Source organism: Arvicanthis niloticus, chromosome 9 (assembly GCF_011762505.2).
Source record: "Arvicanthis niloticus isolate mArvNil1 chromosome 9, mArvNil1.pat.X, whole genome shotgun sequence".
Taxonomy (NCBI): Eukaryota; Metazoa; Chordata; class Mammalia; order Rodentia; family Muridae; genus Arvicanthis; species Arvicanthis niloticus.
In genome coordinates this window covers 35,269,473-35,284,080 of record NC_047666.1, presented here as the reverse complement: position 1 = coordinate 35,284,080, position 14,608 = coordinate 35,269,473, and the positions used below count along the sequence as shown (strand labels likewise).

The 14,608-nt window shown below is 40.9% G+C and overlaps 1 protein-coding gene across 1 annotated transcript in view; it reads left to right on the top strand.

The window, feature by feature from the left end:
* Nucleotides 1–14,608, top strand: part of Suclg2 (succinate-CoA ligase GDP-forming subunit beta) — a 232,852-nt gene that overhangs the window by 129,707 nt on the left and 88,537 nt on the right. Inside the window, exons 6-7 of the mRNA XM_034512316.2 lie at nt 54–143; nt 5,933–6,029. Of these exons, the coding sequence (XP_034368207.1) occupies nt 54–143; nt 5,933–6,029 (187 nt within the window). The remainder of the gene's footprint in view (nt 1–53; nt 144–5,932; nt 6,030–14,608) is intronic.

The window sequence follows — 14,608 nt, the reverse complement described above, 5'->3', positions numbered from 1 at the left end:
TAAATCTTCTCACTGGACTTCTGAATTTTGTTCATTTCATATATTTTCACTAGGAACAAATTGACATCTTTGAAGGGATAAAGGATAGCCAAGCCCAGCGCATGGCAGAAAATCTGGGCTTCCTCGGGTCTTTGAAAAACCAGGTACATAAGCCTTTGGGAGACAGCGTGTTTACCTTGCTTCAGAAATTGCAGGAACTTGTTTAATTGCTGTTGTTTGTGACTGACACAGTATGGTTGTGCCTGAATCTTTCTCCAAATTGTTTATGATCAAGAAACTATTTTCTTCTGTTGTAAGAGGTGATGTATGTATATGTATCTGATAGAAGTGGTTTGTGTGTATGTGTGTGTGTGTGTGTGAGTATGTGTGTGTGTGTGTGTGTGTGTCTGTCTGTCTGTCTGTCTGTGAGTATGGTGGAAATGTGTATGTATGTATGTATGTATGTATGTATGCATGTATGTATGTATGTATGCATGTATGCATGTATGTATGTATGTATGCATGTATGTATGTATGTATGTATGTATGCATGTATGTATGTATGTATGCATGTATGTATGTATGTATGTATGTATATGTGCCATGGTGAGCATGGTCAGAGGACAACTTGTGGAGTCATCTCTCTTCCCACCATGTGGGTTCTAGGGATTGAACTCAAGTCATCGGGTCCAGCAGTAAGGATTTTTGCCACTGTGTCATCTCTCCAGTCCTACAGTATTTTCTGTTTGCGGTTAGGCCATGGACATGAGACCTGCAGACGGGGACGGCACTTCCCTTTAGCTTATTGTACATTCCTGTTCCAGTGAAACAGTGATTTTTGCATTGTCTCCAAAAGTGTTAACTGTGACAGTAGGCAAGTCAAAGGATACAGTGGAACAAAATACCAGAAGTGTTTAGTGGAAGAGAAGGCACCGCTCGCTCATTTGAAAATCAGAGGAAAGACTGTTGAAAAGTAAAAGACTCTAGGTGGTAGAAGAAGTCAGGACTTCCTGGACTATGTCCCAGGAAGAGAGAAAACAGGCAGCATTCAATAAACAACTCGTGAAGCTAAGTGTCCTCTCTAAGACCTGCAGACTGTTATGGAGGCAGTTTGTTCAAAGAAAGATGCTGGGTGGGCTCTGTGCTGTAGTGATTAGTTTCTTATTATTAGAATGAGGCTGCTAACCACATACGCCATTTTAAAAGAAGCATTTAAAGGCTACTTACATAGCGTTGGTTCCTGAAGCCAGTCTCTTATGTTGAAGTCTGGTGTTACAGTTATTTGGTCCTGTATTTGATTCCATATTCAGTCACCTGTGCACATCCTCTGCATCTGTACATGTGTGTTTCTCCCATTTGTCTATAGTCACCCATCTTAGAGCCCTAATCTCCACTACAGCGGGCCTCGCTCACTCCTCTGCTGACACCGCTCGAGGTAATAGCATACAGATAACATGTACAGATAACATACATTTGGCATGTGCGATATTAAGTAAATCACATATGTAGGCTGTCTACACTGAATGATCAACTCAATGATTCTAGGAATCAACAATGGCTGGCATAATGTGGCAGCAGGAAAAACCCAGAGTGGGCAAAAGCTGCTGACCCATGATTGGAAACCTCAGCTTGTGAACCTAATAGAGAGCTCTACAGATGGTAATAATATTAAATGTATCCTAGATACCCTTGCTACTTCCATATACATGAGAAAATTAAGGGTTATTTGTAACTCTTAAATGATATCATTATGTTTCCCCAGTGCCCCAAACACTGTTTCTGAATGTGTTATATCGTAGTCAGTAAGGAGCCTGGGTTACCAGGATATGTTCATGGTTTATGGTTATCAAGGAAATAAAAGAAAGAATAAAACCTTTGAGACAGGGTCTTAGGTGTCACTGGCAGCTGACATCTGTGTGGGTTTGACTTTTTATTTGCGTATTGAGCTGCACTGATTGCATGTTACTTACTTTTCTTGGCTATATCTAAAGTACAAAAGGATAGCCATTGTTCTCTTGAGATTTGTGGACTAGTCTAGATCATTCCCCAGGTCTAGAATACATGAACTGGGGAGGGAGGAATGACAAGAAGAAGGGGGAGAGAGGAAGAAGAGAGAGGGAGAGAAACAGAGACAGTGAGAATGAGAATGGATGTGAGATGTGCATGGCTTGGAATTTATGGAGAGGTACCCAGTTTGTTTGCACAGTAAGGGTAGGTGGCCCATGAGCTCATGGAAGCTGTGTATAAGTAAAAACAGGAGTCTGATTCAGGATTCTGCCTCCAGGCCTGAGGGTACCGTGAGCAGAGGTGGCATGTAAGAAAGGCAAACGTTCAACAGTCTTAGGTCACTGATCATGAGGAGATGATCCTAGAATCTGAAGGAGCGCATGTACATCTGGCAGTGGCTACCTTGGTAAAATCTGTATTCTCTGTATTTTACCAGTTTTTTGAAATGGTTGTATTAGATCTTATTTATGAACCTAAAATTGATTATATTATGTACTTTGTTCTGATAAATTATTCATTAAATAATTTATTAAGTATTAACTGTCAGTGTAGAAGTGCATGGCACAGGGTGTGGGTAAGTAGGGCCTTCCCACATGCATACACACAGCTGTACTGCAACTGTCTAAGTAACAAATCAAAAGCCATAAGTGGAGTCACATGTGTATATTTCCAGCTCCCTGAGAGTCTGAGTCATGATCCCCTGAGATTATGGATACAAGATCAACCCCAACAATATAACAGGATCTAACCTCAAAAACAAAGCCCCAACCCCAAAAGATACTGAATTGCCATATGATGCACAGCTTAGTCTTAGACACTCAGACACATACGTGGGGAAACAGGATTGGGTGGGCTATGCTTGCTCAGACAGACTGACACTAAGGCCCAAAACCTAGCAACAACTCAGAAACTGAGGGAGTTGACTGTATGGCACAGGGAGGAGAAGTTAGCTCGCCTCTGTATGAGAGGGTGCTGTAGGAGAGCACTCTGTGGCCTAAACAGCCCTGAGGATGCTGTGATGCTGGAGGAAGGGGTGCAGACGTTCTGTGTACACTCTGGCAGCATTAGCTCATAGACCAAAGGAAGGCTTTGCCATTTCACATGGGACTGAGGCTCTGCGGTCTAAAGGCTCTGCCCATGTACTCGTGGCTTTGTCTGGTCCCCACATTCCAGAATTTGTGGGTGACTGGCTTTGTAATTTAATATAGTTTAGTTATCTTTTAAAAGTATCAACACTGAAAGCAAGATACAATAAAGAAAACTAGAAAAAATTGTTAGAGATCTTTTAAAGTACTTCCAAAATGAGACTGACCTTTTGAAAGTCTGGCAAACCCAGAAGCCATGCGACATGAGTGGTGTGACTGTCCTTAGACTCCCCTGCAGCGGGAGGAACACAAACATGGTTAAAAGATGACCGTATTTGTAGTTTTTATGGGATAAAGAGCAAATTATAGTCACATAAAAACACTTCCTTTAAACTAATGATTAAACCCCCCAACTCTCAATAGGAACATTTACAAAATCCACAGAAAAGAAATACAAATGTCTCTTAGGAGCTAGAGTGATGCTCAAACTCATTCACTGTATGAGTTTCTCATTAAAACTACAAATACCTGCTGTCCCTCCCAGTGCCCAGCATGATGCAGATGCTGGATGGGTGCGAGTAGAGAGTCTTCCTGCACTGGCTTGTGGGCATTCCGGGTAGCTAATTTCTTTAAATAGAATCATTCATATTTAAAATGCTTTCAGGGCTGAGGGGAGAGCATGAGGCACTGAGGCCAATCCTGAGAAGCCATGACAGGGAAAGCACCCTGGCATTGTTTGCTACACTGTGATCCCAGTGCTGCAGAGGTGGAGACACGTGGATCTGTACATCTTGCTGACTGCTCAGCCTAGTTTGGTGAGCTCTAGGCCAGTGAGAGAGCCTGTCTCGAAAAATACCCCAAATGGACATTTCAGAGGAACAATACCCCAGGCTTCCACATGCCATTCATGTACATAACATCCTATTCATGTACAAACACATGTGCATCAGCCACAAACATGCAAATAATATACACATAACCATACACACACATAATAAATAATAAATAGTTTCCATCCATTCTGCACTGCTCTGGGGTTTACCCCATAAATGCTTAGTCACATATATTACATATCTACAGAGACAAGAAAGATGACACTTTAAGTAAATGAAGCTATTAGAAACAATCCATATGGTCATTATTTAGGTGATGAATATAATGAATGTTAGTATAGCCATGCAATAAAATATGATCTGACAATTAAAGAAGTGGTCTATTTATCCAGCCAGTGAAGGTTTCTATTAATAAGGATAGAGGCTTTTGTTGTTCTCTCAAGATGGGAAGTGTGCATCTTAGTTGTGCATAGAATGTGTCTCAGATGAATCAGAGACTGTCAGTATCTGTGTCAGAGGACCTGGAAGCTCTGGTTGGGAAATAGAATCTTGAGAAATCCTGACAAATGGGGCGCCTTATAGCATTCATATGTGTTACCCACCCATAAAATATTTAATAGTAAAAGATTTTATCTTGGTCTAGTGTAATAGCAAATGATGGCAGTCCTGTTGCCCAGGGTGGGTGAGGCGGAAAGGTCACAAGTTTGAGGCAGTCAAGGCTGCATAGCAAGTTGAGGGTGAGTCTGGGAAACTTCCTGGAACCTGACCTCAAAATGCACATACACATGCATACATACATACATACATACATGCATACATGCCTACATCTATCTTACACTTTGGATGCATTTCTTTATTTATGTACATCAGATTTCAACTAGGATCTAATAAAATTTATATATAGACCTGAAATAGTTAAGATTCAGATGGTATGAGAGCTTTAAAGTAGAAATGTTTTAGTCAAACCTGGGCCAACTTTCATTATTGACCCAGGTACAAACTCATATTTAGGGATTTCATTCAAAGGACTGTAGGGACTAGGAGAGTTAAGACTGAAAGAGTACAGAGGTCCCAGCTTCTCCCTTTCTTTTTGCCCCATTTCCTCATTCCCTCTACCTTTGACCAGACAGAGCTGCAAGCCGGCTGGCTCACTAGTCCTATAGGTATGAAATGCTCTGTTACACCAAAAAGGGGCAGGGTCACACTGGCTCTGATGGCACATACTGCAGGGCTGACATGGTGGGCATCTGGTGGCAGTAGGGAAGTAAAACAAGGCCAAAAATGAGTTCTACCTGGTATCCAACTGTAGTTGCAGACTTGTAAGTGTGGACTCTTCTGGAGGGCTGGTGACTCACGTACTGACCCGAGCTCTAGTACGTGTTGAAGTGCCTAGTACGTGCCTGCCCTGGTATGAGCAGTGTGTGCATGTTGGCCAAGGAAGCCTGGGTAACATTAGGGACTTGCCTATCAATGCTCTCTGTGGTCTTCGCCTCCAGGACCCCTGTGTGCAGTGGAGGCTGCATGGTTTGAGACCTTCATCTTTCTGTCTCACAGTTTCCATCAGACGCTCAGGAATTTCTGTGCAGATTACAGGCCTGGATTGATGAATATAATAACCATTTTATTCCTACAAAATAAGGAAAACCTTGTCATTATAAACCCTCAAAAGCCTGTTTACCTTTTTACTTAAATGAAGCCTGCTTGTGTTAGTGATTGTAGCTTATACTGCAGTCTAACATGACTAATAAGGACATGATAATTCACAAAAGGATTAATAGCACTTTTAGGCTGTACAAAAAATATTTTGTTTTCTTGATAATGGTCTCTCTTAGTGTCTGGAGAAAAGTTGAGCAGTCTGTTCTAATGAATAGCAGTGGAAATTAAAATAATTATGTTTTTCAATTTTTCCCTTTAGAAAACCTAACTGAAAATAAAGACATAATTTGCTATTTTTAAGATTTCATTAATGAAGCAAAATAAACTTTGTTGTATTGCTTGGGTGTAATTCTATCTCACTTGCTCACATAGGCTGCAGATCAGATTAAAAAGCTGTACCATCTCTTCCTGAAGATTGACGCCACTCAGGTGGAAGTGAACCCCTTCGGTGAAACTCCAGAAGGACAAGGTAACAGACAGCAGAAGGGAGAAAATACAATTGGACTTTTATAATTATGCATAGAAACTGTAAATTAACTTGCAAAATAATCCCCAAATACAGTACCAGCTTTAAGTGCATCTCTTTCAGTAATTTGATTTCTGGTCATTTCACATGCTCTCATGATGGTGTTCAACATTTTAGTATTTGGGTGTGCTATAGGCAAATGCCAAGCCTCCCAAGGAGCTACTTCCTGCTTGTGTTCAGCTGCCATGAGTCCTTGCATCAGACAACAGAGCCCTCATTTTTCTGTAGTCGCTGCTGATAAGGATTTAGGTGTGAGTCCTTGGGCTTAACAGCTATACCTGTTTTTTATCTGAACTTGATGTTCTTGAATATACACACTCTGTGCACAGTTTCAACTCATGTCCTGAACAGGATGTCTACCATCTTGGCAAAGCCCCTATCACTCTGTAGTGAACACACTTGCCTTTTTTGCTTTAGGCAAAGGAGGTGTTTGAGGGACGCTTTCTCTTGTAGCAATGTTCGCTCCACTGTTGTATGCCTTGGCAAATGTCGCCACTGCATGGTTTCATGGAAATGAATGAAGACACAGTCATAGCCAAAGCTTGGGACTTCTTAGAGTAGTACTGAGGAGTGGATGGTGGGTAGAGTAGTTCAAGCCAGAATCTAAGCGCCACAGACTTTGACTCTTTCCATAAACTGTGACCTGGCTAAACATGGCTTTGCCATTGAATAGGCAGAAGGAGCTGAACATTTGTACAAACAGCACTGTCAAGACCCAGGTAGCTTTCCTTAGTAAAGGCTTTGTAGTCAAATTCCGAAAATTTAAACGACTGTGTCTTTGGAACCTAGAGAGACCTCAAGACAAACTCAAATTCTGCATCTGTCATATTCTGGCTACCTATCTACACACATTCCTGCCTTTAAGCTTCATATGAAAAACAACAACAAAAACTTTTATTAGTATTGGTCAAATTGCTAAAAATACTACCTGTATTACAGAGTGATGCATTGGGTTATACATTCAGAGTAAGATATAAAGTGGACCCTTGGCTCCTGTTCATGAAAAGACACTGCTCTTCTTAACTATAACAAGACTTGGCCAGGAGAACCAGTGTCAGCTAAAGGCAAGTTCTAAGGAAGTTGCTAAATTACAGTATTGCATGGATAACCATAGGATTGTTCTGTACTAGGTTTTATATGCAAATGTGTTTATTTAAACTTTATTTTTAAAGAAGATTTATATGTCTGTGTGCTTCAGTGAAGCCCCTGTGGAGGCCAAAAGTGCTTGTCTATTGGTTCCTCTCGAACTGGAGTTACAGGCATTTGTGAGCCACCTCATGTGGGTGCTGGAAACCATACCTGGGTCATCTGCAAGGACAGCAACTGTTCTTCACCACTAGGCCTTTTCTCCAGAGAAATTATTTTTTAATTGCTGTGGTTGTAAAAACATCAGTATTTTATATAGAGGGGAGGCAGACAAGGTGTGCCTGTTTTTGAACTTCTATGCCAGACTCTGTGATAGACTTTCACAAACAGCCCTGCAAAAGTAAGAGTCATTATTCCCAACACTAAGAAGATCTGCAGGCTAGGCTGGGAACCCTTGCCTCTCTTTTCTGTGTATAAAGTTGCCCTGTCATGCCAGGCTAAGTAGAGCCTGTGTTGTTTTTTTCTGCTTGTTCTTTTAAACCAGTATTATGTCCTTGTTAGAGTGACCTAGTAGTAGTTTCAAGTTTTGAGAGCACAAGTCACATTCACACTGCCTTCTCAAGTACTGCAGGTGATACTCAATAAATGATGTTCACTGTCCAAATTTACTATAAAAGCTCTTTAAAGTAATATACTGAGCCAAGCATGGTTGTGCTGCTCAGTATTGCCAGTGGCAGGAGAGTCATGAGTTTCAGAGCATCGTGGGCCATGATGCAAGACTGTGTCCAAAAAAAGGCAGGAGGCTGGCAGGATGGACCTTGTCTGGAAAGTGCTTTCTTTGCAAGTAGGAAGAGAGAAGTTTGTTCTTAGAACTCACACTAATGACAAAGCACCCATGAGGCTCAGTGGGATAGGATACTTGGTGAGTTCCAGAGTAGTCAGACTCTGACTCAAAACATAAGTAAATGACACTTAAGGAATAAAGCCTGAGGTTGTCTCTGACCTCTCTGTGTATATGTGGTCGTGAGCATGCACATGAACACACTTGTAAGAAGAGGAGAGAAGACGGCTTCCTCGGAAGCATGAGGCATCTGGCTGGAGGATTATTTTACTCACCTGTGATACAGCTGTAGCGGTTAGGGACAACAAAGGAAACTAACTCTACTTGAAAGGTGCTCACAAAGTTTACAAAGGCTAAAGTTTCCTTTTTAATTAATAAGAACATGAAATTTTTTAAAGAATATTTTAGGGAGTTGTCACAAATCACATTCTGTATGTACCGTTCATTAAAGCAGAAGTCTTCTTACATGGTATTTTTAAGACGAAAATTATCTTTAGCTATTAATTTGTTCATTGTACCATAAAAGTTTGGCTATTGAATTATAATCACAATTAAATGAGAGTGTTGGTTTATAACTCTAATGAGCAGTAGTCAAATTAAACCCAATTAGGAAATGGTGATTAATGATCAGTTGTGAAAGTCGGCTCTTCATCACTGTCATGTCCCGCAAAGCAGGCCACTCTTTAGGAGCTATAAATGCAGTCATTTAGGTCTTAGCAATGTTGATAATATTTATAATCTCTCTGCTTAAATCATTTTCACTTAGGTGACTAACAAAACATTTCACATGAGAACTTTGATTCAGTTATTGTTCTTATAATTTGGAGGCTAAAGAGCTCCAAAGTTAAATATCAAATAAATGTTTTGATTAAAGCTAGCCACTGTGCTGTACATCTCTCTGTGAGAGACTTTCTTCCCTGTCTCATTGCTTACCCAGGAACTTTTTTAAAAATTTGCTTTAGTGTTCATCTACTTCTACAATATCTTGTTGAGTGAAAGGCAGTAACCATCGTTAATATCAAAGCTGCTGAGTTGCCAGTGGGAAAGACATGGAAGAATTTCAGCCTAAGAACATTCCTTCCAATGTGGTTAACAGTCTTTATTCAGAGGGCAATTTGACACTGAGTTTTATTGTGGTTTAATGACTCTTTTGAGGATTATAATGGTTGCTAGTGACCTATGAAAACCTATTAACCTTGGCTTAGCTTTTGTTTACCAATGGTTAATTCTTTTACACACTTATCAGGGGAGTTCAAGGTGCAGATTGCCTTGTGGTGTGTAAAGAATGAAGCTTCTCCCTTAATGTCTGTGGAGCCCAAAGTTGAGGGGAAGGAAGCAGCCCTGCTTTCTCCAAACTGTTCTCACTTCTCCAGAGTCTGCTGGCAGCAGAGATGGTGCTCAGTGTTTGCCATGCTGGTCCAGCAGCCACAGCAGCCCTTCATCTGCTTCTCCTTAGCCTTGTTTGTCCGAGTCCAGCCCTGCCAGTCACTGGTCTATGCTCACATGGTTTAGGAGAAAGGCCATTTCCTATTGAAAACTAGAGCAATAAAGGGAAGCATTTCTACAGGAATGAGTCAGCCTTCTTTGAAACAAAAGTAAATAGTTGCTTCAGTAACTAAAGAGAAATTATTTTCTTCCCTGATTCATTTGTACTAACATTGACTTAGTAAATCTATAGGCAAGAGAAGAATAGATAGATAGATAGATAGATAGATAGATAGATAGATAGATAGATAGTAGCTGACTACTTGTCCATTTATTATATGCACATGAATATTGCAATATTCAAAATGCTATTATTTTTCCAACCTACTCAGGGATTCTGTATTGTGTGTTATTTCTTCTTCCCTCTCCACCATTTGTGATCATAGTCTCATAGTCGTTACTTTTGGGGTCTTTGAACAAGTGGTGAGGATCTTTCCCCTAGGAGACATTTGCCAGAAGTGCTGCTTTTGTTCCCTGCATGGTACATGTGGGGAGGATTGCTAGCCACCCTACAGTCTATAGAGTGGTTTTCCCCAGTATACCCAGAGAGGCAAATTCCTGCTACAAGTCAGCTCCATCTACAGATGACTCCATTCATTGAATGACAAAGTGAGAGCCACTTAGAGCAGTGAGTATGTGGCCCAGATCCTTCAGAATTATAGCTGGGTGAGTCAAAGTTAACTGGCATACCAGATTCCTCTCTTTCTTCCTTAAGATTCCCCTAAATAACCCCCTATTACTGCATGCTCCCAGTGCCCCTGCTGTGCTGCTGCTGCATGTCCTCTGTCTCTTCCTTCCTTATACACAAGCCCTGTTTTCATGATCACTTTTGGTTTTATACTTCCCCTAGCCAATCTCGCTTCATATCTGTTTTTTTCTTCATAGCAACTGGAGAAAAGTTCTAAACAGTATACAACTCTTAGAACATCAATATTTAATGGAAAGTGGGACTCCTTTTAAAGCATCAGCATTTTAAAGCCAGCTTGGCAAGGCACATTTGAATAGCACATTATGGTTATTTATCACAAATCAAACGCAGCACATTGCTTTAAGACAGATTATTTTCCAAACTAATTATGACAGTCGTACTTCCTGCTGTTTTTCTCTCCTTTTATGTATATGTCTTCCTTCTGCAATGCATTTTTTTTCTTTTGTTTAACTCAGCAGCACATTCTTCTGTGGAAGCTCTGGGGTCAGAGGCCTCTTGCTACCAGTCATGTTCTCCATCAAGGCAGCTGAATTAGCAGCTTGCAGAATCTCACACCTCTAAACAAAACAACACAAACACCCTCTGAATATAAGTACTTAGCTTTCTTTGATATTTGTTCAGAAGGAAAATTCATTTGTATAATCTATCAACCATGTAACAATATGTTTTTGATGGTGAAAATTGTTTTATAAATATTAATAGGTATGCCTTTTTCCTATTTTGTACACACATTGGTGTTTGTTCAGAATGAATTTTCTGTAGAATTGAGGTCTCAGCTATGTGACACTAAAATTCTTAATGTCTCAGCTAAGTGCCATACCTCAGAAAACAGATTTTACCATAGTTTTTTGTTGTTGAATTAAGTGAGAAAGCTAAGGTTTGAGCAAATGGGGCAAGGTGATTTTATTGCCCCACTGTTGATACAGACATGAGTCCACCTGTGACAGAGCAGCTCTGCATGTACACGGAAGAGTCATCCAAGAGTGCGTCAGTATGCAGGGGCTAATCTCTTCTTTTTGGGTAGCTTTATTTAGTTCTCTTTTTCAGTCTTCCTGATAGCAGGATGTACTTAAGCCAAGTGTTCTTGACTATGTAAGAACATTGTAGCTGTAGGTTATTACCAGTCTGTTGAAGCAAGATAGAGATGATGAAAGGTGTGTCTTAAGTAGGGATTGCTACAAAGTATCAGTTACCATATGGGTGGTTTCAGCCTTATAGTCTGTACTGCAGTTACCACCTTTGCTATTGTCCTGGGAAGAAGCCCCAGACAAATGCACAGAAATGTACACAGAGAAACAGGTGGTGAGCCTGAGAGACATAATTTGCCACCCCTGATATAGATGCCCATGTGAAACTTTGTGTGTCTTTAGCCACTGTGGCCATATGCAAATGTACGGTACAATTTGACTGTCATCAGAAAACTCACATCCTTTAGCTAAAAACATTTCTGCCCTGACAGTTCCTCTGTTAAAAATGCTAGTCATTAAAATTCTTGCTTTTGAGAAAGTTCTTATGTGTTCAGACAACAGCCGATCAAGTAACTCAGGTAGCCTGTACACAGTTAAAACGCCAGTAGAAATTCATTTATGTCTACTTTAGATAAAAGTTTACGGCTATTTTGGGAATGAGACAGACTATAGAAATGAAAAGAAGGTTCTGTAAAGTGAGCTATAACGGTAAGAAGCTCTAAGCATGCAGAAAGTACCATGTTGTTAATCATGTTCCCCTATGAGGCTGGGTGCCATACATAGCTTCTCCTTCCACCAACACCAAACAGTACCAGCAACTCTGATCCTGTTTATAGACAAGGGCTCTGAGCTTAAGAGAAACTGTGGCCAGGGCTAGCTGCTTAGGCCACAGCACTATATCTGTGTCTTTAAAGGACACAGCACAGACCACTTCTGTGCCTCAGCACAGACCACTTTTGTGACCATTTCTCTGATAACAGCTAGGAATCCTATTACTCAATTCAGTTCTGACACTGTATGCCTATAATGAGAGTCAGAGTCACATATTAAGAGTTCTGTCTCATAAGATTGATGCCCTCCTTTGATGCCAGTGACAACTATATTGAGGGCACTTTTGACCAGCCAGTACACTTGAGTGTCCTCACAACCTGCTCTTCAGTTCTGGCCACTTGTTACTGTGGCTCATTGCGTTCAGGGAAACACTTTCTACCTGATGGCAGAAGCAAAAGACATTTTAAATTATTCCCAGGAATGTCCGAGGAGTATAGAGTTCTGTGTCAAGAACAGAGCCAAAATGCCAAGTAACAAAAAGCAAGATCCACCTAGTAGGCCCATTGCTTAGAAAGTTAAGAGTGTTAGGATCTCTGTGCCAAGAATTGGAGTTGAAAGATGCTGTCTTTATCATTTGAAGCCCACCCCACCTCTCCACACTTTTTTTTTTTTTTTTTTTTTTTTTTTTTAACTTCAAAGGCATTTTAAAGGCTCTGGTTTTGGGTACTTTGGGGACATGGGACATGGCTGGCTGGAGTAATTCACTAGAAGTGGACTTTTGAAGGTTCTATCTATACTTGTGTTCTTGCCTCTTTTGCGCCCGGTCTACTTTGGTGTGAACAGTCACTGCCACACCCTTCCACTGCCACAACTGAACACCTTGCCACTAGGATGGACTGAAATCTCCAGGCAAAACACATCCTTCCACCAGTTATTGCCATCAAGTATGTTGTCCTGGTCATATAGAAATAACTGAACAGAGCAAAGTATATGAGAGAGAGCGGGGAGTAGAGGGTAGAAGGAAGAGGGAGAGAGGACAGGAAGGAGAAAGGAGGGAAGGAGAGAGATGGAGAAAGGATGACAGAGACTATTATGTTGTATATGCTTAGGCCACACTGGATTTAACTTGAAATCTTCCCAACTCAGCCTCCTGAGTGTGGAATTCCCAGTGTATACCATCAGGCCCAGACTGGCTTTGCCTACTTAAATATCCATATCTAACTTTATAACTGTACGGTATTTTTAGTTTCCCAAAGCTCTTGGATTTGCATACATTGATCTGTTACTAGTCAGGTAACAGATTACTGTAGCACCAAGGGCCACTGTAGGTTCTTACACAGACCTTGTTTTCAAGCCCTGGATTGCCTGTCTGGTTCTAAAGCCACTCACCAAACCATGAGCTCCTGTCTGCACTTGGCATGTGCATCATAATCCAGAAAGAGTGTTTTGAAAGCATGGCTTTGCAGGCATTTGGTTGGGACTGCTTGCTGAACTTTGCATACATCTCCATTAATTATCCTTTCACTGGAGCTGCTTGCAGATGTATTTTTTTATAATAAGGGGCAAAGTTTAGCTTGGAACTATTTTGATTTACTGGTTTATTGATCTTGACCAAGAATTCTTTTATTTGCAAGTCTTCACTTAGAAAGTCAATTTGATAGCCTTTGCCCATTCATTTTGAAGGTGTCACTTACAAGTAATCTTGCCAGTGAGTAATGGAGGAGCTAAAATTACTAATAAATTAATTAGAATGTATTTATAAACCCAGTGGAAAGTCAAGAATGAAGTTGCTTTTCTATTGATCATTACACTGGTCATTAACTGCTGAGAAAGTGCCTTTGCAACAAGCAGAGAACACAGGCCAATTCCTTTGGTAATTGCAGGATTCCTTCATTACAACTTCACCATTGTAGAAATATAATTACTCATTCACTCCGTATTCATCGTGTGGGCAGTGGTTGGGCAATCTGTGGCTAGACTAGGGACTTAAGCAGATATCAGCTTCCATGAAAGATTTTCTTTTGTCAGTCAGTATTCATTTATGTAACTTTTGGCCTGTTTGTTTTTCTGCCAAGTCGTCTTGAATGTTAATATACCAGTTCTGTCAGAACTGCTCCAAGTGCTTGAGTCATGTGCAAGAGAACCTGGAAGAAATCTTCCTGTTACCTGTCAGTGCAGGGTGCCATAAAGCACCAGTGTTTCCTTTTCTTTGTAAGCAAGTAGAATTATCTGGCCATGTCCATTGGTCTTCTTTGAGATGCTGGGTAATGAAGGCTCACATTTCAGAAGTGAAGTACTTCTCAGCAAAGCTGGCACAACATCTGTAAATGTTGACCAAAGACATCTGCTTGTTCATATCTGGGATTCAATTAGAGAATGGTACGATGGCACGGTTGTACAGTCGGTCGACAAGTTTTTGCTGCAAGGGGAATAATAAACATGTTGGAGTCCAGACACCACAGATGTTGTCCTCTTTTCCGAAGCCATCCACCAAGTGTCCTCTTTGCATCCTTGTAATCAAAGATGAGTGGTGCCCAACCCTGTCTTGGAGTGAGCTTTGCTGCGTGCAGAGCTCTTTGTACCTCTAGCACAGGATGTATACTGTGGTGACAGTGATGCCTGGCATCTCAGCACTGGCAGACCTGAGAAGTCATAATCAGAG